A 23,665-nucleotide genomic window follows, 5' to 3' on the forward strand; every position below is an offset into this window, starting at 1 on the left:
AACAATGACTAGTTAACTTACCAAACCAATATTGTGTTGAAAATCAATACTGGAATTATGCCAAGTTTTTACTATTACAAATCTCACACAGCAGCTTTTTTCAATTACATAAAAACATTGCAATTTTTTCTAAATTTACAGTACTTGATTTGGAAAGCCTAGTTTTAGTATTTACTTTGGGTCTGACCATGCTTGATAATCAAGATAAACAAGGAAAGCCTAGTTTTAGTATTTACTTTGGGTCTGACCATGCCTGATAATCAAGATAAACAATACAACTTAAAGGTCTGACCATGCCTGATAATCAAGATAAACAATACAACTTAAAGGTCTGACCATGCCTGATAATCAAGATAAACAATACAACTTAAAATTGTTATCTGATTTTGATTGATGCATAATTTAAATCCTGAACACTTTTTATGTAAAATATATTTAATATTCAACAGAAGCTTTGATCTTTCATACACAAACCACATCTATACAATACATTTTGTGACATTAGAACAAACAACAAAATTCAAATAAATTATTAAAAATTAATAATGAATTCCAGTACCACTATTTTTTTTAAGAATTATAGTCTCAGATGGTGTATTATTAACTACCAACATGATATATTTATCAGCTCACGACTAAAGATAAGCCTTAAATGAATTCTATAAGAGCTGATACTAATGGGTTGATTGAGACGTTATTCTGAGACAATTTGAAAATCACTTCTGCCAAATATGGTATAAATATGTCATTCATTCATTTTTAAATTCTTGAAATTTTCAACTGACAGTAATAGGAAAAGTAAATATTAAGTAATTTAATAAGAATTTAGGACCATTTTAACCCTTTCCTCCATAATGACGCCTTTTGATGCCTGTGTAGTACCTCAGTTGAAACACTTTGACTACAAAGTGTCTGCAGTTGACTTAATAAAATTTGTATCCAATATGAAAAGGAATATCATAGGAATATCCGACTTAAATTTATTTGATGAAATAGTTGGTTTTTCGCAATGCCTTAATACTTTAAAGCATATGTTCAGCATTTTATTAAAAAAATCCTATGCGAATCAAGTATGCAAAAAAAAAAATTTCAATGGAGGAAAGGGTTAATCAAACCAGTTCTAAATAAGCAGTTGTAGCCTCATTTCACCTCTGTAATCTATACAATAATGACATCCAAGATTAGGACTCAGCCCAATATTTGTGCATAATGACCTAGGTTTACATGACAGACATTGCTTAAAGCAGTAATAGGGGTAAAATTCTTAGAGAAAATGGTTGTAAGACCAACTTGCCAACATTTTAAATTATGCATTGAATTCTAATTTATCCTTAAATTTTGACTATAACAATGGTATCAAATTGGTGTCCTGCTCAATCTTTAAAGAACACACCCATTCAATGATAAAACTCGGAAAAACTAAAGTATCTTACCCCAATATAATTATGTAGAAAAACACTATAAATAAGCTAGCAGCTATCAGATATATTTATCTGTTGTCAACAATTGTTTTTTTTTTAAATATCTAAGCATGATTGAATAAAATGTATAAAATTGGTCAAAGTTACATGTAAATGATAACACCATACATAACAGCAATAACCTCATAGTCTATATACTTTTTTATTCAAACATGAAATCAATTTCCAAGTTCGTTGCAAATCTCTCATAACACTGATAATTAGATTTGACTTAACTTAATGATTCCATAGACCTTTGAATGAACTTTAAAAAGTGAAAAATAAAAAGGCTACTTTTTTCATAAATAAGAATGTATGTATAATTGCAATAACTATTGTGGAGAAATTACCATGGAAACTAACTATTCACAAACAATCTTAATAGAACACACACATACACACACTTATATACACATTCATATAAAGACATATAATTATCTAGCAGATAGGAATTCTGTCATGATAAACAACAACAAATCTCAGTAAACAGGTTCACTTATTCTAATTAATAAATCATGATAATCTTATCATATAATGTAATCTAATCTACACACTCATTTTATGTTAATTTTTCTCACTTTTCTGGAAAAAAAATGTAAGTGTTCACCTTTTAAATCTTTGTAAAATTTTCCCTACTGCGTTTATCTTAGGATTTACAAATATGTACATACCAAAATAAATAATACATAAAATAGTCAAATACAACCCATAATCATAGTGAAGTGACTTAGATTGTTTATAAATGTTATGCCCAAATAATTTAGAAGAGTGTAAATAACTACTGACATAGTCATACAATGTAATTAGTGAAAATAACAAAAACAAAATGATGACTAGAAAGATTTTTTAATTTAACATAAGAAGAATGAATGCATTCCTTATCCATTTATGAAGACACTAACTATAAACATGTAATTTTTTGTAGGGTATATACACTATTTTAAATGCATAAAGTTTTTGTGTTGGAATTGAGTTCATACATAAATTATCTATCTATTGCATGTCAATATATTTCCTTTTCCAAAAACAATTTTTTTTGGGGATATTTTTGTGCATTTTGGAATGAATGTGAATCAAGCAAAAAATTCATCCTGTAAAAATTTCCACGTTAACACATTATTTTGAATAAGAGATAACAGACAAATAATTAATATTCTTAATAAATTAAGTTCCCCAATATCAGACTAATATACTATGATCTAACATATACAATTGCTACTAATATGCAAAAGTAAATTTGATTTAATGTCGATAACTCCCCAAAAAAACTAAATATCTCAAATTACTAGAGGAAATTATCATACTATAAAAACTTAATAAAATGAAATATGAAAGACTTCATTTTTTAATGTTATCTAAACAGAATAATTATAGACATAATCAAGGGAGTTTAGATCAAAGAACTGTTATAAAAACAAATTGGAATCAAAAAAGTTTTTGTTTTGAAATATAAAGTATTTTTTGCATTGCCAATGGATTTAGACACATGATTTTCAACTTAAACCACAGTCTTCTACAGTATCCCACCTTGAAACCTCTTTAACAAAGAGCTGTGTTGACCAATAACACAAAATAACTATGGCTTTCTCCTATTCAAAAATAACGATTTGCATATCATAATTAAATCTCCAAATAACTTCCAAATTATAATCTGCATACATATACACAAAAAAATATCTGTTCCTCAACATATTTTTATTTGGCACTCATTATAAATGACAAATTATGAGAATTACTTCAAATTGTAGGATAATATTTCACTGGGGTCTTTCTTTAATACAATGATAACACCTTGTGTTTTAACAATGTGCAAAATTTCTTCAAACATATAAAATAAACTCATAAAAAGAAATAACACATGAATTTGACATTTTGAGATAATCTCAAATTATACTACTAAGTGGATTGACATTACAAGTACATCATTTTTTATTTTAACTTCCTATTGATACAATATAATATAAACATATTGAAATACTGTGTACAGCCATACTGACTACAATAAACATGTGTAAAATATTTATAAATGTAAGTGCATAACAACACACAAGAACATGTAACATGTTTATCAAATGAAACATTGTGAAACTAAAGCTTATATATTTAATTATTGGTGAACCTGTATATGTAAATTGTTTAATAAAATTAAATTATCCAAAAATCTTTTCAACAAATGAATACAATATATCTAAAGTGAATCTTACAATACATTTTTACCAAGTAGAAAGCTGACAGTAAACATATGCTCCCCAAACTGCACATTGATGGATGATCCCTCAATGTTTTATCTGGAAAGCATTTGTTTAGAACTTTTCTATTTTAGTAACAGCGACAATGAACTTTGGTCTATTTACCTCAAATTTTCCCCTTCTTTATATCTCCTAGTCATAAAAGTTTCATTTTTTTCAATTGTTGAAACTGAAAATTTTATCCATTCACATTGTTTAAACATTTTTTTGTGTTAATGATAGTAACCTTGAATTAACCTGTATTGGCCTAAAATCAATAAGTTTCTTCTCCTTTCCATTCAGTTGGTAATTGTTTACTTTTAAATAAAGCATAGGAAACTCAATATAAAATCTGAGGTTTTTTTTCATGAACAGATGGAGGATTTAGCCACTACTATATTGTCCTGAAACTTTTGGTGAAAAAGAGAAATCTACAGGGAAAGTAGAAGGAATATAATTTCAATCTTTTTTTCGTTGTTAAATTAATTCTTGGATTTTTTACTACAAAAGTTGACAAAAAACAAAATATTAGGTTTGGGATAAACATATTAAAGACTAATGGAATTTGTCAGACCTAATATCTCATTCAAACAACAAATTAACATGAACAATCAATGTTTCTTTGGAAATCCATTTATAACTAAACCATCTAATAATAACTCCTTCTTTTTTTCAAAACTTCACTCTGTTTAATGAATAATTTATAATGTCTTCCATTTTGTTCTGATATGTTGGATCTCCATTGTTTATCACAGATAATCTTGTAAGTATTTGTCGTCTGCTCAGATGACATGTCCTGGAAAGTTAAAAACTTGGATGGTATGTCATCTGCTCAAAGAAATTAACCTGCAAAGAAAAGAAAATTACATCACAAGGTGTAATCTTGTTGGATGGCATATCTGGAATGACTGATAAACAGGACTGATACAGAGAAGAGTCCTTGCCAATACACTAGTATATAATGTCCGTATACCAACTTGGAATACTGCAACACTTGACCGATTGATGTCAAACAACACTCGTTTTTGCATTGTCTTGTCAGACTTTGTCATTTATGATGCAGCCTTTTCCATGAACACCTATAATATCCAGTAATGGCGAACATATTACATAACTCCAATTTTTTTAACATCATAGATATATAATAGAACAGATACTCATTCATACAATATGCAAAATGATGTACTTTCTCACATGTCTTTTAGTCAACTTAAAACATTTTTCATCTTGTAACATTGAACTTTATAATAGGGGCCAAATATGGCCCTTACCAAAATTACTCCTTTATATTCCAGAAATGAGTGCACTGGCACTGTTTAAACAAGAATGTGTCCAAAGTGCACGGATGCCCCACTCGCACTATTATTTTCCATGTTCCATGGACTGTGAAATTGGGTAAATATCTAATTTGGCATTAAAATAAGAAAGATTATACTAATACTATAGGGAACATGTGTACTAAGTTTCAAGTTGATTGGACTTCAATTTCATTAAAAACTACCTTGACCAAAAACTTTAACCTGAAACTCCCACTTTCATTTTCTATGTTCAGTGGACCGTGAAATTGGGGTCAAAAGTCTTATTTGGCATTAAAATTAGAAAGATCAAATCATAAGCAACAAGTGTCCTAAGTTTCAAGTTGATTGGACTTCAGCTTCATCAAAAACTACCTTGACCAAAAACTTTAACCTGAAAATCCCACTTTCATTTTCTATGTTCAGTGGACCGTGAAATTGGGGTCAAAAGTCTAATTTGGCATTAAAATTAGAAAGATCATATCATAAGCAACAAGTGTACTAAGTTTCAAGTTGATTGGACTTCAGCTTCATCAAAAACTACCTTGACCAAAAACTTTAACCTGAAGCGGGACGGACGGACGGACAAACGGAAGCACAGACGGACGGACGAACGGAAGCACAGACGGACGAACGGAGCCACAGACCAGAAAACATAATGCCCCTCTACTATGGTAGGTGGGGCATAAAAAAACCAATATTATTAATTCTTAGTAATATAAATTGTCTAAGAATCCATTCTTTAGCTATAAGTATATCATTCCCTTATGCTAAAGGAGTTTTACTTGACTTAACATACAATCCTATCTCTAACAAAACTTACAACTCATCCCAAGTCTGCTAATCTTTGTCTTTCATCCCCTAAAACAACAGAAATAGGACTATGACATGTTATCTGACACTCAGACATCTATCTGTTTTGAAATTCGTAAATGTGCATAACTAAATCTTGTGATCCATGACAAAAAAAGATTGGTAAAGGATACGATACCCAAATATGTACTTGATCTGAGCTTTGTGGTAAGAAGTATTGTGTATAAGTTTCATACCTTTTGGTTGAGACAAACTAAGCAATTCAGCAATTTTTTTTATCTGTAAAGGAGCATTAATTTAGAACAGGAAATGTGACGCCACCAAAATTCAATTATGATCTGTTTTTTGTGGTAATAAGAATTGTGGGTATAAGTTTTAGAACAGTAAACGTGACACCACCAAATACAAACTTGATCTGTATTTTGTGGTAATAAGGATTGTGTCTGTATTTTGTGGTAATAAGGATTGTGTATCAGTTTTATAATATATGGTTGAAGCTAACTTAAGTTTGAGAAAAGAAACTAAAAATTCAACAATTTTTCCAATTGTAAAGGGACATAACTTTTGAATGGTTACCACGACCTGTATTTTATGGTAATAAGTATTGTGTTTAAGTTTCATAACATTTGGTTGAGGTAAACTAAAATAAGTTTTCCATTTGTAAAGGAGCATAACTGTAGAATGGTTTAATATGATGCCACCAAATTCAAATTTGATCTGTTTTGGTGGTAATGAGCAATGACAAGGATTATCCAGTTTAAGTTATTAAAGGACAATAACTCTTCTCAAAGAAACCAACTACAGGTTTCCATTCCTTGATTTTTCTTAAAGATCCTTGAATCATGAAGAGCCATCACAACTTTGATCCAAATTAATCTTTATCTCCACTGGAAATTTTTGGATCAACATCAAATGATATCTTCATCTCAACTTACATAAAGAGACTGTTAAATGATAAAATAAATATCCTATGATTACTAACCTGAAGGGTATGGCTTATAACCCAAAGCTATCTTTAACTCATTTAAATCTATTGAGCCATTATGGTCAAAATCAAATTGCTCTACGTCTTCTGGTGAAGGAGGGTCAGGCATGTAATCTCCTAAAGCCTCTATCTCGCCTTTATCAATAACTCCATTTCCATTCTGATCCCAACGATGTAAATCAGTTTCTAAATCTACAATATCGTAAATATAAATCAAACTCAGTATAACAGAGATGGTAAGACATGGAAGCAGGGGCGACAAAAATCCTGCCCTTCCTGGCCATGACCAATTAACTTCTTTTTTCATCGTATAATTTTTCATGTGTTAAATTGATTCAGATCAGTTCTGTACGATTTTCTTTGTTCAGAAAATAATATACTACTAGTTTTTGAGTTTTTAATTTTTCTACAGATCAATTGTTTACTTGTACCGATAAAATCTACATATCAATTCAACAGGTTACTGTTAATCTGGGTCAAAATTGTAATTTGTCATATAATTTTCATAAACATGTGTACTAAGTTTCAAGTTTAACTTCAATGTTAACTACCTTAACCATATACCTCTTTACACAGATACTAAATGTTAATGTTGAAATGAAAAAATTATGATACTTTAACATATAAATATGCAAAACATTCAAAGTCAATGGCCATGATTATAGGTGTAGGATCCAAAAATCTCCTTTATACAAATGGTAATACAACTATACACTAAATATCATTAACTTATCTAAATTGGATCCCCTTAAACTGATATAATTTAAAACGAAAAAACAAATCATTGAGCTGCTTGGAACAGCTCGCCTAAGTCTAGACCTAGTCCAGGTGAGACTAAAACTTAACTCAAAGAGACTTAATGAATGTTATGTATGAAGTTAATTACAGATAGTAGAAGCTTTATACAAACCTCTCTCACTTTTCACCAGCTGCATGTGGATAATTGGACGAGGAGTAGTTGTTAATTCAGGCATTTCATCTGTAATTGAACCATAAATATATTGAGTTTCATATATGGATTCATTATTATTCCTTGGATAAAAATTTATGTGGCTTTCGTTTGTAGATTTGAACCACAAATTTAGAAGTTTGACGAAGTTAAAGTTTTATATAGGCTTGTTTGTACACTTTTGTAGAACCATAAAATCAAATATCCAGGAAATGACAATTTCTTTATCCATGAAAATTGGTACCAACAACAATAATTGAATTTGCAGAATCTCATAATCTCATTGGATGTTGGATGTGTACTGATTCTTTATATTTAGATACACAATTTATTTTATTAGTTGGCTTTGTACTAGCTAACTGGGAGTACTTGTACTTGAGTATTTTTTTGGTTGTAGGAATGTATAAATACCCTGCCATGTCTGGTCTGTGTTTTAGTGATAGTTTTTTTCTGCTTTGACTTTGAATCAATCTGATGAGTTGAGCATTTTCGTCTGTTTTTGGTTTGTTCATATTTAGGTAGGGGAGGGTTGGGAGCCTGCAGACATTTTTAATCCTGCCACATTCTATATGTGCTTGTCCCAAGTCAGGAGCCTGTACAAAAATGGACTACTCATGCCTCAATTACCTGATTTGGTTTGGTTGTCAACATTCAGATTAATATTTTCTGCCAGTGGTAAAATTGCCAGATTTGGATCATCCGTGTGCTGGGTAACATTATCCTTCAAACCTTTAAATAATATAAAATCTCGTCATTCTTATAATTTAATTACATTTTCATCATTTGTGTATTACAATAGCGTCATTACAATTTTGTTGAGGCTCTAGTTCAACTGAAACAGAAAAACACAATATTATTCACCATAATTGCACTTCTTTCCTTGTTTAAAACAGTGTTCTTCAACAAAATTTAGATGTCTTTTTCAGTCCACAGATGAAAAATAATATATATTTTTACAAGATTCTTTTTTATTATTAAATTTTTGGTATAATAGATACCTTTAAGAGAGATATTACACATACTTACCATACTTTGTTTCTAAAATAGAAATGTACTGTTTAATTCCTTCTACAATTCTCGTAAGACTTGTCAGTGAGTTCTGGTTTAAGATAAACTTGTGCATCAATGTGGAAACATCATGTAAAAGACTGTCCATGGTCTTGTTCAAACTCTGCGAAAAAAAAACCAGCATTCAATGTGACATGATTATATATAGAGAGGAAGAAAAGGAGATAGGGCCATACAATTTTTATGAATTTTATAGAACTGTTTTCGGAGGCATCCTTCACCTGGCCCCTAAACAAATATATACTAGTTCAGTGATAATGAACGCCATACTAATTTCCAAATTGTACACAAGAATGCATGCATTTGTTCAATAAATATAAAATATAAGGTAAATGTCAGAAAAATATAAACTTTTTTGTATCAAGCTGAGAAACTGTGGAAGGGTGAGGTTCTTCAGAGCCCTTCCCCAGTTTTGCACCGAATAAAAAAACTGGTTGTAGTATTAATTTGATAATATTAAAATTACAAGAAGTTCTTTTTATATAACTTTAGCAATAGGTTTGTTACAAGGAATAATGCATCAGACTGAAATATTTAGTTTTTTGAACCCTGCGCTCAATGTTATCTAGCCCTAAATGTGGTTAAAATCCAGAAGTTCATCAAATCCTCTGTTTTTGGCCTATTTACCTCAAGTCTCTCCAAAGCATTAGTTTTAAACTCCATTAAATCATCATTATCTCCAGTGGCTGGTTGACTTGGCTGTATTATATCTGAGTGATCAGCTTTCAACTGTTATTAAATAAATATACAACTATCTTATAATTATAAGAAAGGACATAAATATTTCATTTCATAGTAAAATTATCTAGAAAGGTTGATTAACATAAAACTCCAATATATATGACCAAAATTGTTCAAAATAATTTCTGGAACTCAACTTAGCATTATATAGTAATTTTGTAGTTAAATGACATAAAGAAACAACCATAAATTACTCAAGTCAAACAAACTAGAGGCTCTAAAGAGTCTGTGTCGCTCACCTTGGTCTATGTGAATATTAAACAATGGACACAGATGGATTCATGACAAAATTGTGTTTTGGTGATGGTGATGTGTTTGTAGATCTTACTTTACTAAACATTCTTGCTGCTTACAATTATCTCTATCTATAACAGTACTTTCTGTGGAAAATGTTATTGGAAATCTTCAAATTTTAAGAAAATTGTTAAAAATGGACTATGAAGGGCAATAACTCCTTAGGGGGTCAATTGACTATTTTGGTCATACTGACTTATTTTTAGTTCTTACTTTGCTGTACATTATTGCTGTTTACAGTTTATCTCTATCTATAATAATATTCAAGATAAAAACAAAACAAGAGGCTCTCAAGAGCCTGAATCGCTCACCTTAATTTTTTTGGTTAAATCTCTCATCAATGATTATTTTGGCTTTTCAATTTATTTATATGTTCTTTGAATCGTCCTATTTTCTTCAAAAGCAAAAAAAAAAATCATTTTCTCCTATGTTCTATTTTAGCCATAGGAGCTATGTTTCTTGACATACACGGAAATAAAATATAAAATTTATACTAGATACTCTGAAACTCATTTAGCCTAAGTTTGGCTGAAATTGATACAGCAGTTTCAAAGGAGAAGATTTTTTAAAGTAAGTCAACATGATGAACAAATTGTGAAAAAAGTCTTTAAGGACAATAACTCCTTAAGGGGTCAATTGACAATTTTGGTCAAATTGATTTATTTGTAGATCTTACTTTGCTTAACATTTTTGCTATTAACAGTTTATCTGTATCTATAATAATATTCAAGAAAATAACCAAAAACTGCAAAATTTCTTTAAAATCATCAATTCAGGGGCATTATACCTGAAAAACCATTTACCCAATTCGGCTGAAAATTTCAGGACAGGTAGACCTTGACCTAATAAATACTGTAAACCAACTAATTTTCGCGAGCGATTTATTTTTGCGACATTCGCGAGTACAAAAATAACGTGAATATAAATAGTCGTGAATATGTACAATTTTGATTTTTACCTATTTAACAACATCAACATGATCAAGCAAATTTGAAAATCGCAAAATTAAATCGCGGCGAAAAGTGTTAGTAAGGAGTAAACGTGAAATAAAGTATCCGCGAAAATAAGTTGGTTTACAGTACTTTAACTTCTTGTCTTATTTGCTCTAAATGCTCACTGGGGTAAAGCTGATGACCGTAACTGCATTCACGGTCATCCCAAGATGTCGGATGAAAAATAGGTCAGTATCTGTATTGTCTGTTCAGGCCATTCAATAGGAGGCGGTACCCGGTACTTTTACCCTCCTATGCTACTGATAAGTACCGCCTGAATTCAGGAATTTTTATATCAGATGTTCATTGAATACATTGAAAAGTACCACCTACAAATAGGAATGTACCGGTCAACATGAAAGATAATGAAACCCCTGTCTGTTACAGTGTGTCTATATCATTTTCTTTACAAAGGAGACATTGATACGATGTAAATTTATAAAAGATTCACACGGAAATCACAGATTACTTCCGAGAAATGTGCATGAAACAGGAAATTCGATTAAAAAAAATCGCTAAGATGACCGTAAATCACAATCGAGATGACCGTAACAGAATCAGCAATTCATAACAAGGGTGACCGTAATTGGTTAAAAGATGACCGTAATTTGTAAAGGATGACCGTAATTTATAAATGATGACCGTAACTTTTAAAGGATGATCGTCAATTCTAAGAAATATCCGTATTTATATTACTACATTTTTTTGTATCGAATGATTAATGGTGTTGATATATAGTGTTGGATAATCGGTTGAAATTACCAACCGATTATCTATTACAATCGTTTGACAGCAACCAACCGACTATCGGTTATAATCGCATCAGAATACTTTGCCCTTTTTTTAAATGAAATCATGCATTTTAGTCTCATTGGTCATGTCTAATGTGTATATATATTCCATTTCATTGCAGAGTTTTATATGTTAATATTTGATCTTCTGTTTCCTTTTCATATTTTATTTAGCAATTATAAAAATGAATTAATTAGAATCCAGATTCAGATTGAACATATTTTATCTCATAATTACAACATTAATTACCAAGAGTGACACTAACTTTTCTAAATTTCAATGGTGTAACTCACATTATAATTTCAATAACTTAGCAGTATAAACATTTGAATGTTTCACAGTAAGAAAAGATATATATAAAGTATTTTACTTTAAGAAATTTAAGATTAACAGAAAAAAATAAAACAATGCATTTGCATTGAAATATATACAGTAAACAAAGAGGATCCAGCCAATGTCTGTTAATTCGTGTAGAATGCTTTTTTTTCACTTTATGATCATCATTTTTCTGTCAATTGTGTCAAGCGAGCGTCTGAACTTATAATTGCAAAAATGCGGAATTATTACATAGTTGAACCGTATCCGATCCGTGATTCTAATGTATTTCAATGGCGGACAAATTTCAGAAAATTTACAAACATAAACGATGTTTGACAAGCAATTTGGGAAGGAATATGACGCTTTTGACGCTACTAATGGATAAAACATTAATAAAAGGCAACTTGCGACACGCTCTAATGAAGTAAAGAAATTATTTTGTCTAAAATCTGAAGGATTTCATGTACGCTCTCAAGTAACAAGTATCCGGTATTGAGAGAGTATTTCATACAAAGTTATTTATTTTAAAGATCAATCTGTATATATATAGTCAATACTTTTGTCACGTTTTAAAGGGGAAAAAATGGTTTTGTCTTTAATTATAGGATGTTTGACATTGTTATTGTCATCCACTGATATTTTTTGTTGCAATTTGTTTGACTGAGCAAATAAAATTCAAACCGCAAGCGGACCGGAAGTTGATACGCAAAAAGTCCGGAAACTATAGCGACAATCGATTGAACAAAATCCCAATCGATTATCGACATCGTGAGGCCCAACCAACTGATTTCCGACTTATTCCGATCATCGGAACAACACTATTGATATAAAACGTATTTATATGAGAGTATTATCCTATAGGTAGGAGAAAACACGACGTGCTTTAAATACATGGTTCACCATATATATCTTTTTTTACGGTAGAGGGTATAATTTTTAAAATGAACATACAACAAGACATGCACATGAAAAAGTGGGGAAAACATGCAACAAAAGCGCGATTAAATGACACCTTACAAGTATAATAAAAAACAAGAGTGCACACACTGAAATGTCTCGCCTTCTTTACTAATCATTGATTTTATGTTGATAGTCCTAAGTATAAAGCTTGATTACAACTGTCACATAAACTTAACATTAACCAAGATAGCTAAACAAAGACCAATGAACCATGAAAAGTAGGTCAAGGTCAGATGAACCATGCCAGGCAGACATGTACAGCTAACAAAGCTTCCATACAACAAATATAGTTGACCTATTACTTATAGTTTAAGAAAAATAGACCAAAACACAAAAACTTAACACTGTGCAATGAACCGTGCAATTGAGGTCATGGTCAAATAAAACCTGCGGGACTGACATATAGACCATAATATATTTCCATACACCAAATATAGTTGACCTTTGGCATATAATATTAGATAAAAAGACCAAAACTTAAAAACTTAACTTTGACCACTGAACCATGAAAATGAGGTCAAGGTCAGATGACATCTGCCCGCTAGACATGTACACCTTACAACCATTCCATACAACAAATATAGTAGACCTATTGCATAAAGTATGAGAAAAACAGACCAAAACACAAAAACTTAACTATAACCACTGAACCATGAAAATGAGGTCAAGGTCAGATGACACCTGCCAGTTGGACATGTACACCTTCCAGTCCTTCCATACACCAAATATACTAGCCCTATTACTTATAGTATCTGAGATATGGACTTGACCACCAAAACTTAACCTTGTTCACTGATCCATGAAATGAGGTCGAGGTCAAGTGAAAACTGTCTGACGGCATGAGGACCTTGCAAGGTACGCACATACCAAATATAGTTATCCTATTACTTATAATAAGAGAGAATTCAACATTACAAAAATTTTTGAACTTTTTTTTCAAGTGGTCACTGAACCATGAAAATGAGGTCAAGGACATTGGACATGTGACTGACGGAAACTTCGTAACATTAGGCATCTATATACAAAGTATGAAGCATCCAGGTCTTTCACCTTCTAAAATATAAACCTTTTAAGAAGTTAGCTAACGCCGCCGCCGGATCACTATCCCTATGTCGAGCTTTCTGCAACAAAAGTTGCAGGCTCAACAAAAAGTGTGCTGCACAGCCTCTAACTAAAAGCCAAAAGATTTGTTTTAATTTCTGGAATTCCTTGTAATGACATATAATAAATGCACTTTTTAAAAAATGCCAATGGATGTACACCCATTGATATTATATCGTCTCTGATGTGTCTTCTATTTTGTCTTGCAAGTAAAATAACAGAACCTGTTTTTTAAATACTACGACCAAACTAGTGAAGGCGAGCTGAAGCAAAATAGATCCTTAAAATAGTCTTGTGCGTATAGCGTATCACAAGGGGCAGGGGCAGATTAAGCCATTTAAAAAAAAGGGGGGTCCCAACCCAGGGTAAAGGGGTTTCAAACTATATGTCCCGATTCAAATGCACTGATCGGTAAATAAAAAGGGGGTTCCAACCCCCGGACCCCCCCCCTTGGATCCACCACTGAGGGGGAACCTTGTCAATTTGTATATACAGCAATGTTATTCATATATAAAGACAAACTTAGATTTTAATCTGCTTCCTCTGGAACCATACACACAGGCTCGATTACCGGATATTCATATGTTTGATTAGTGTGTTTATGCTCCATTTATGGGCATTATGTTTTCTGGTCTGTGCGTCCGTTCGTTTGTTCGTTCGTTTGTCTGCTTGTTCGTCCGTCTGTCCCACTTCAGGTTAAAGTTTTTGGTCGAGGAGGTTTTTGATGACGTTGAAGTCCAATCAACTTGAAACTTAGTACACATGTTTTCAATGATATGATCTTTCTAATCATAATGCCAAATTACAGTTTTTTTTCCCATTTTAACGGTCCACTGAACATAGAAAATTATAGTGTAGATGAGGCATGTACTAGAGACACCTCAGAGGGACACATTCTTGTTTCTTCAACTTTTCGTCGTATCTCTGTCAATTTGTATGAAATTTTTTTAAAGTCGTTGTTTCATTGTTTACGAGAAATTTGCAATTTACTATCATTGTCATGTACTCAAAATATGGCAAATAGTTAAAATAAATTGATGAAACATGTTTATGTCCGCTAACTGAGCCCCTATATTGAGACAAACACAAAAAAAAAGCTATGAATACAAATACGGATATTCTTAGAATTGAGGGTCATCATTTAAAAGTTACGATCATCCTTTATAAAATACAGTCATTCTTTACAAATCACGGTCATCTTTTACAAGTTACGGTCATCTGTTTACCAATCACGGTCATCCTTGTTTTATGTTATGGTCATCTTGAAAATATTTTGATAATGATTTACGGACATCTTAACGATTTTTTCAAATTGAATTTCCCGTTTCCTGAACATTTTTCGGTAGTAATTTGTGATTTCTGTGTGAATCTTTTATAAATTTACATCGTATCAATGTATACTTTGTAAAGAAAATGATATAGAAACACTTTAACAGACAATACAGAAACTGACCTAATTTTTCATCCGACATCTTGGGATGACCGTGAATGCAATTATGGTCATCAGCTTTACCCCAGTGAATGCTGGAGTTTATGAGATATAAGCCAAAAACTGCATTTTACCCTGTGTTCTATTTTTAGCCATGACTGCCATGTTTTTTGACGAAATAGAAAATAAAACACAAACTTTATTTCATACACCCTACTGATCATTCAGTTGAAGTTTGGTTGAATTTGGTTGAGTAGTTTTAGAGGAGAAGATTTTTTAAAGTTAGCAAATATGATGAAGAAATTGTGAAAAATTGTCATTAAAGGACAATAACCCCTAAAGGGGTCAATTGACAATTTTGGTCATATTAACTTATTTGTAGATCTTACTTTGTTGATCATTTTTGCTGTTTACAGTTTATCTTTATCTATAATAATATTCAAGATAATGACCAAAAACTGCAAAATTTCCTTAAAATTACCAATTAAGTGGCAGCAACCCAACAATGGGTTGTTTGATTCATCTGAAAATTTCAGGGCTGATAGATCTTGATCTAATGAACATTTTTACCCCATGTCAGATTTGCTCTAAATGCTTTCGTTTTTGAGATATAAGCCAAAAACTGCATTTTACCCCCATGTTCTATTTTTAGCCATGGCGGCCATGTTTTTTTCACAAAATGGAAAATAAAACACAATCTTTATTCTAGATACCCTAAGGATCATTCAGCTAAAGTTTGGTTGTAATTGGTTCAGTAGTTTCAGAGGAGAAGATCTTTGAAATAGTTTACGACGACGACGAACGGACGACGACGGACGCCAAGTGATGGCAAAAGCTCACATTTCCTTTTAGGAAAGGTGAGCTAAAAACAGCAAAATATCCTCAAAATTACCAATTCAGGGGCAGCAACCTAACAACCGATTATCCGATTCATCTGAAAATTCCAGGGCAGATAGATCGTGACCTGATCAACAATCTGATCAACAATTTTACTTCCTGTCAGATTTGCTCTTAATGCTTTGGTTTTTGAGTTATAAGCCAAAAACTGCATTTTACCCCCATGTTCTATTTTTAGCCATGGTGGCCATCTTGGTTTGTTGGCCGAGTTACCGGACACATTTTTTTAACTAGATACCCCAATGATGATTATGGCTAAGTTTGGTTAAATGTGGCCCAGTAGTTTCAGAGGAGAAGATTTTTCTAAAAGATTACTAAGATTTACGAACAAGAGGCTCTCAAGAGCCTGAATCGCTCACCTGGTAAACAATGCCTTCGGCCATGTTTTTTGACGAAATAGAAAATAAAACACAAACTTTATTTTATACACCCTACTGATCATTCAAATGAAGTTTGGTTGAATTTGGTTGAGTAGTTTTAGAGGAGAAGATTTTTTAAAGTTAGCAAATATGATGAACAAATTGTGAAAAATTGTCATTAAAAGACAATAACCCCTTAAGGGGTCAATTGACAATTTTGGTCATATTAACTTATTTGTAGATCTTACTTTGCTGATCATTTTTGCTGTTTACAATTTATCTTTATCTATAATAATATTCAAGATAATGACCAAAAACTGCAAAATTTCCTTAAAATTACCAATTAAGTGGCAGCAACCCAACAATGGGTTGTTTGATTCATCTGAAAATTTCAGGGCTGATAGATCTTGACCTTATGAACATTTTTACCCCATGTCAGATTTGCTTTAAATGTTTTAGTTTTTGAGATATAAGCCAAAAACTGCATTTGACCAGTATGTTCTATTTTAAGTAACGGCGGCCAGTTTGGTTGGTTGGCCAGGTCACCGGACACAATTTTCAAACTAGATACCCCAATGATGGTTGTGGCCAAGTTTAGTTCAATTTGGAACAGCAGTTTCAGAGGAGAAGATTTTTGTAAAAGATAACTAAGATTTATGAAAAATGGTTAAAAATTGACTATAAAGGGCAATAACTCCTAAAGGGGTCAACTGCCCATTTCAGTCATGTTGACTTATTTTTAGGTCTTACTTTGCTGAACATTTTTGCTGTTTACAGTTTATCTCTACCTATAATAATATTCATGATAATAACCAAAAACAGCAAAATTTCCTTAAAATTTCCAATTCAGGGGCAGCAACCCAACAACGGGTTGTCCGATTCATCTGAAAATTTCAGGGCAGATAGATCTTCACCTGATAATCAATTTTATCCATGTAAGATTTGCTCTAAATGCTTTGGTTTTTGAGTTATAAGCCAACAAGAGGCTGTCACAACGACAGCAAACCGGATTTATTAACATTTATTTGTGTCCTGGCAATATCACAAGAACCATTACTAATGAATGGTGAAAGTCGAAATCGTCAATATCAAATTTGACCTCCATTTTGTCATCAGTATCAACATATTAAAATTTGAAAAGCTAAGATTGAATGGTTCATGAGTAAATGCAACAACCTGAATGGAAACGCCATTTTACGATCTTTCAAGAACCATAACTCCTGAACGGTAAAAGTCAAAATCGTCATTATTGAACTTGACCTCTATTTTGTCATCAGTAACAACATATTAAAATTTCAAAAGCTTTGGTTGAATGGTTCATGAGAAAATGCACGGACACGACGGGAAAAACCATTTTTCAATCTTTCAAGAACCATAACTCCTGAACGGTAAAAGTCAAAATCGTCATTATTGAACTTGACCTCCATTTTGTCATCAGTAACAGCATATTAAAATTTCAGAAGCTTTGGTAGAACAGTTCATGCATAAATGCACGGACACGACTGGAAACTCCATTTTTCAATCTTTCAAGAACCATAACTCCTGAACGGTAAAAGTCAAATTCGTCATTATTGAACTTGACCTCCATTCTTTCATTAGTAACAACATATTAAAATTTGGGAAGCTTTGGTAGAACAGTTCATGCGTAAATGCACGGACAACTCCATTTTTCAATCTTTCAAGAACCATAACTCCTGAACGGTAAAAGTCAAAATCGCCATTATTGAACTTGACCTTCGTATAGTTGTCAGGAATAACATATTAAAATTTTAAAAGCTTTGGTTGAACGGTTCATGAGTTAATGCACGGACAACATTTGATTGCCGCCCGCCCGCCCGACAGCCCGACCGCCCGCCCGCCGTACATCCCCAAATCAATAACCGACATTTTTGTCACAAAAATCCGGTTAAAAACTGCATTTGACCCCTATGTTCTATTTTTAGCAATGGCGACCATGTTTGTTGATAGATCAAAATTTCGGATACAATTTATAAACTAGATACCCTAAGGAACATTCGGTTAAAGTTTGGAAGTATTTGGCCTAGTAGTTTCAGAGGAGAAGATTCTTGAAATAGTTTGCGACGACAGACGATGGACGACAACGGACGCCAAGTGATAGCATAAGCTCACTTGGCCCTTCGGGCCATGTGAGCTAAAAAAGGTTAAAAATTGACTATAAAGGGCAATAACTCCTAAAGTGGTCAACTGACCATTTTGGTCATGTTGACTTATTTGTAGATCTTACTTTGCTGAACATTATTGCTGTTTACAGTTTATCTCTATCTATAATAATATTCAAGATAATAACCAAAAACAGCAAAATTTCCTTAAAATTACCATTTCAGGGGCAGCAACCCAACAACGGAATGTCCGATTCATCTGAAAATTTCAGGGCAGATAGATGTTGACCTGATGAACAATTTTACCTCTGTCAGATTTGCTCTAAATGCTTTGGTTTTTGAGTAATAAGCCAAAAAACTGCATTTTACCCCTATGTTCTATTTTTAGCCATGGCGGCCATCTTGTTTGGTTGTGCGGGTCACCGGACACATTTTTTAAACTAGATACCCCAATGATGATTGTGGCTAAGTTTGGTTAAATTTGTCCCAGTAGTTTCAGAGGAGAAGATTTTTCTAAAAGATTACTAAGATTTACGAAAAATGGTTAAAAATTGACTATAAAGGGCAATAACTCCTAAAGTGGTCAACTGACCATTTTGGTTATGTTGACTTACTTGTAGTTTTTACTTTGCTGAACATTATTGCTGTTTACAGTTTATCTCTATCTATAATAATATTCAAGATAATAAACAAAAACAGTAAAATTTCCAAAAAATTACCAATTCAGGGGCAGCAACCCAACAACGGGTTGTCCGATTCATCTGAAAATTTCAGGGCAGATAGATCTTGACCAGATGAACAATATTAACCATATCAGATTTGCTCTAAATGCTTTGGTTTTTGAGTTATAAGCCAAAAACTGCATTTTACCCCTATGTTCTATTTTTAGCCATGGCGGCCATCTTGGTTGGTTGGCCGGGTCAAGCCACACATTTTTAAAACTAGATACCCCAATGATGATTGTGGCCAACTTTGGTTTAATTTGGCCCAGTAGTTTCAGAGGAGAAGATTTTTGTAAAAGTTAACGACGACGGACGACGGACGACGACGCCGGACGCCAAGTGATGAGAAAAGCTCACTTGGCCCTTCGGGCCAGGTGAGCTAAAAATGGTTAAAAATTGACTATAAAGGGCAATAACTCCTAAAGGGGTCAACTGACCATTTCAGTCATGTTGACGTATTTGTAAATCTTACTTTGCTGAACATTATTGCTGTTTACTGTTTATCTCTATCTATAATAATATTCAAGATAATAACCAACTAGAGGCTCTAAAGAGCCTGTGTCGCTCAATTTGGTCTATGTGCATATTAAACAAAGGACACAAATGGATTCATGACAAAATTGTATTTTGGTGATGGTGATGTGTTTGAAGTTCTTACTTTACTGAACGATTTTGCTTCTTACAATTATATCTATAATGAACTTTGCCCATTAGTAACAGAGAACTATATTTGGTAAAAATTTACATATATTTACCAAATTAATGAAAATTGTTAAAAATTGACTATAAAGGGCAATAACTCCTTAAGGGGTCAATTGACCATTTAGGTCATGTTGACTTATTTGTAGATCTTACTTTGCTGAACATTATTGCTGTTTACAGTTTATCGCTATCTATAATAGTATTCAAGATAACCAAAAACGGCAAAATTTCTTTAAAAATTACCAATTGGAGGGCAGCAACCCAACAACCAGTTGTCCAATTCATCTGAAAAATTCAGGGCAGATAGATATTGACTTGATTAACAATTTAACTTCTTGTCAGATTTGCTCTAGATGCTTTGAATTCATAGTTATAAGCCAAAAACTGCATTTTACCCCTATGTTCTATTTTTAGCCGTGGCGGCCATCTTGGTTGAATGGCCAGGTCATCGGACACATTTTTCAAACTAGATACCCCAAAGATGATTGTGGCCTAGTAGTTTCAGTGGAGATTTTGTAAAAGATTACTTAGATTTATGAAAAATGGTTAAAGATTGACTATAAAGGGCAATAACTCCTAAAGGGGTCAACTGACCATTTTGGTCATGTTGACTTATTTGTAGATCTTACTTTGCTGAACATTATTGCTGTTTACAATTTATCTCTATCTATAATAATATTCAAGATAATAACCAAAAACAGCAAAATTTCCTCAAAATTACCAATTCAGGTGCAGCAACCCAACAACCGATTGACCGATTCATCTGAAAATTTCAGGGCAGATAGATCTTGACCTGATAAACATTTTTATCCCATGTCAGATTTCCTCAAAATGCTTTGGTTTTTGAGTTATAAGCCAAAAACTGCATTTTACCCCTATGTTCTATTTTTAGCGGTGGCGGCCATCTTGGTTGGTTGACCAGGTCACGCCACACATTTTTTAAACTAGATACCCCAAAGATGATTGTGGCCAAGTTTGGATTAATTTGGCCCAGTAGTTTCAGAGGAGAAGATTTTTGTAAAAGATTAATTTAATTTATGAAAAATGGTTAAAATTGACTATAAAGGGCAATAACTCCTAAACGGGTCAACTGACCATTTTGGTCATGTTGACTTATTTGTAGATCTTACTTTGATGAACATTATTGCTGTTTACAGTTTATCTCTATCTATAATAATATTCAAGATAATAACCAAAAACAGCAAAATTTCCTCAAAATTACCAATTCAGGGGCAGCAACCCAACAACCGATTGACTGATTCATCTGAAAATTTCAGGGCAGATAGATCTTGACCTGATAAACATTTTTATCCCGTCAGATTTCCTCAAAATGCTTTGGTTTTTGAGTTATAAGCCAAAAACTGCATTTTACCCCTTTGTTCTATTTTTAGCCGTGGCGGCCATCTTGGTTGGTTGACCAGGTCACGCCACACATTTTTTAAACTAGATACCCCAAAGATGATTGTGGCCAAGTTTGGATTAATTTGGCCCAGTAGTTTCAGAGGAGAAGATTTTTGTAAAAGATTACTTTAATTAACGAAAAATGGTTAAAAATTGACTATAAAGGGCAATAACTCCTAAACGGGTCAACTGACCATTTTGGTCATGTTGACTTATTTGTAGATCTTACTTTGCTGAACATTATTGCTGTTTACAGTTTATCTCTATCTATAATAATATTCAAGATAATAACCAAAAACAGCAAAATTTCCTCAAAATTACCAATTCAGGGGCAGCAACCCAACAACCGATTGACCGATTCATCTGAAAATTTCAGGGCAGATAGATCTTGACCTGATAAACATTTTTACCCCATGTCAGATTTGCTCTAAATGCTTTGGTTTTTGAGTTATAAGCCAAAAACTGCATTTTACCCCTATGTTCTATTTTTAGCCGTGGCGGCCATCTTGGTTGGTTGACCGGGTCACGCCACACATTTTTTAAACTAGATACCCCAATGATGATTGTGGCCAAGTTTGGTTTGATTTGGCCCAGTAGTTTCAGTGGAGATGATTTTTGTAAAAGTTAACGATGACGGACGACGACGACGACGACGACGACGAACGCCGGACGACGGACGCCGGACGCCAAGTGATGAGAAAAGCTCACTTGGCCCTTCGGGCCAGGTGAGCTAAAAAGAGCAAAATTTCCTTAAAATTACTAATTCAGGGCCAGCAACCCAACAACGGGTTGTCCGATTCATCTGAAAATTTCAGGGCAGATAGATCTTGAACTGATAAACAATTTTACCCCATGTCAGATTTGCTCTAAATGCTTTGGTTTTTGAGTTATAAGCCAAAAACTGCATTTTACCCCGATGTTCTATTTTTAGCCATGGCAGCCATCTTGGTTGGTTGGCCAGGTCACCGGACAAAAATTTTTAACTAGATACCCCAATGATGATTGTGGTCAAGTTTGGTTTAATTTGGCCCAGTAGTTTCAGAGGAGAAGATTTTTGTAAAAGATGACTAAGATTTACGAAAAATGGTTAAAAATTGACTATAAAGGGCAATAACTCCTAAAGGGGTCAACAGACCATTTTGGTCCTGTTGACTTATTTGTAGATCTTACTTTACTGAACATTTTTGCTGTTTACAGTTTATCTCTATCTATGATAATATTCAAGATAATAACCAAAAAGAGCAAAATTTCCTTAAAATTACCATTTCAGGGGCAGCAACCCAACAACGAAATGTCCGATTCATCTGAAAATTTAAGGGCAGATAGATCTTGAACTGATAAACAATTTTACCCCATGTCAGATTTGCTCTAAATGCTTTGGTTTTTGAGTTATAAGCCAAAAACTGCATTTTACATTTTAGCCATGGCGGCCATCTTGGTTGGTTGGCCGGGTCACCGGACACATTTTTTAAACTAGATACCCCAATGATGATTGTGGCCAAGTTTGGTTAAATTTGGCCCAGTAGTTTCAGAGGAGAAGATTTTTGTAAAAGTTAATGCAGGACGACGAAGGACGACGGCGACAACAGACGCCAAGTGATAAGAAAAGCTCACTTGGCCCTTTGGGCCAGGTGAGCTAAAAATGCATTCTGTTTATCTTTTCAGGTATATCTATTCATTATTTACCTGTGTAAATGTATGGAAGGAGAGTGATTTTCAATTCGTATAAACTGAATTGTGAAGATTTATCCTCAGTACAACCACAATGTAAGAGACTGTATCAAAAAGAACTTTAAGGTTCTGCACCATTATAATTTAAACTATCCATATTTATATAAAGTATATAAAGTATACCTGTGAATGTGTGTTGTATGCTCACCTGTAAAAAGTACTAGAAAAGTAAGAATTCTTTTTTGGGGGTTTATTATGACATCCATTTTCAATGAAAAAGAACACATTTTTATTTAGGGGAAAGCTGAAGCCTGAAGATGCGGGATTTTCAAGCTGAGTTAAAGACCTATTGATGGCCTTCAGCTGTT

The 23,665-nt window shown here is 32.9% G+C and overlaps 1 protein-coding gene across 2 annotated transcripts in view; it reads right to left on the reverse strand.

Moving 5' to 3' along the window:
• Positions 1-4,153: 4,153 nt before the first annotated feature.
• LOC143057381 (uncharacterized) overlaps positions 4,154-23,665 on the reverse strand; it is a 35,762-nt gene continuing 16,250 nt past the window's right edge. For both annotated transcript variants that reach the window (XM_076230694.1, XM_076230688.1), the window contains exons 10-16: positions 9,426-9,527; positions 8,757-8,901; positions 8,358-8,459; positions 7,692-7,760; positions 6,779-6,973; positions 5,807-5,844; positions 4,154-4,534 (exon numbers count right to left, since the gene is read on the reverse strand). In XM_076230694.1, the coding sequence (XP_076086809.1) occupies positions 5,810-5,844; positions 6,779-6,973; positions 7,692-7,760; positions 8,358-8,459; positions 8,757-8,901; positions 9,426-9,527 (648 nt within the window). In that variant the 3' untranslated portion in view covers positions 4,154-4,534; positions 5,807-5,809. The remainder of the gene's footprint in view (positions 4,535-5,806; positions 5,845-6,778; positions 6,974-7,691; positions 7,761-8,357; positions 8,460-8,756; positions 8,902-9,425; positions 9,528-23,665) is intronic.

Source organism: Mytilus galloprovincialis, chromosome 1 (assembly GCF_965363235.1).
Source record: "Mytilus galloprovincialis chromosome 1, xbMytGall1.hap1.1, whole genome shotgun sequence".
Lineage (NCBI taxonomy): Eukaryota > Metazoa > Mollusca > Bivalvia > Mytilida > Mytilidae > Mytilus > Mytilus galloprovincialis.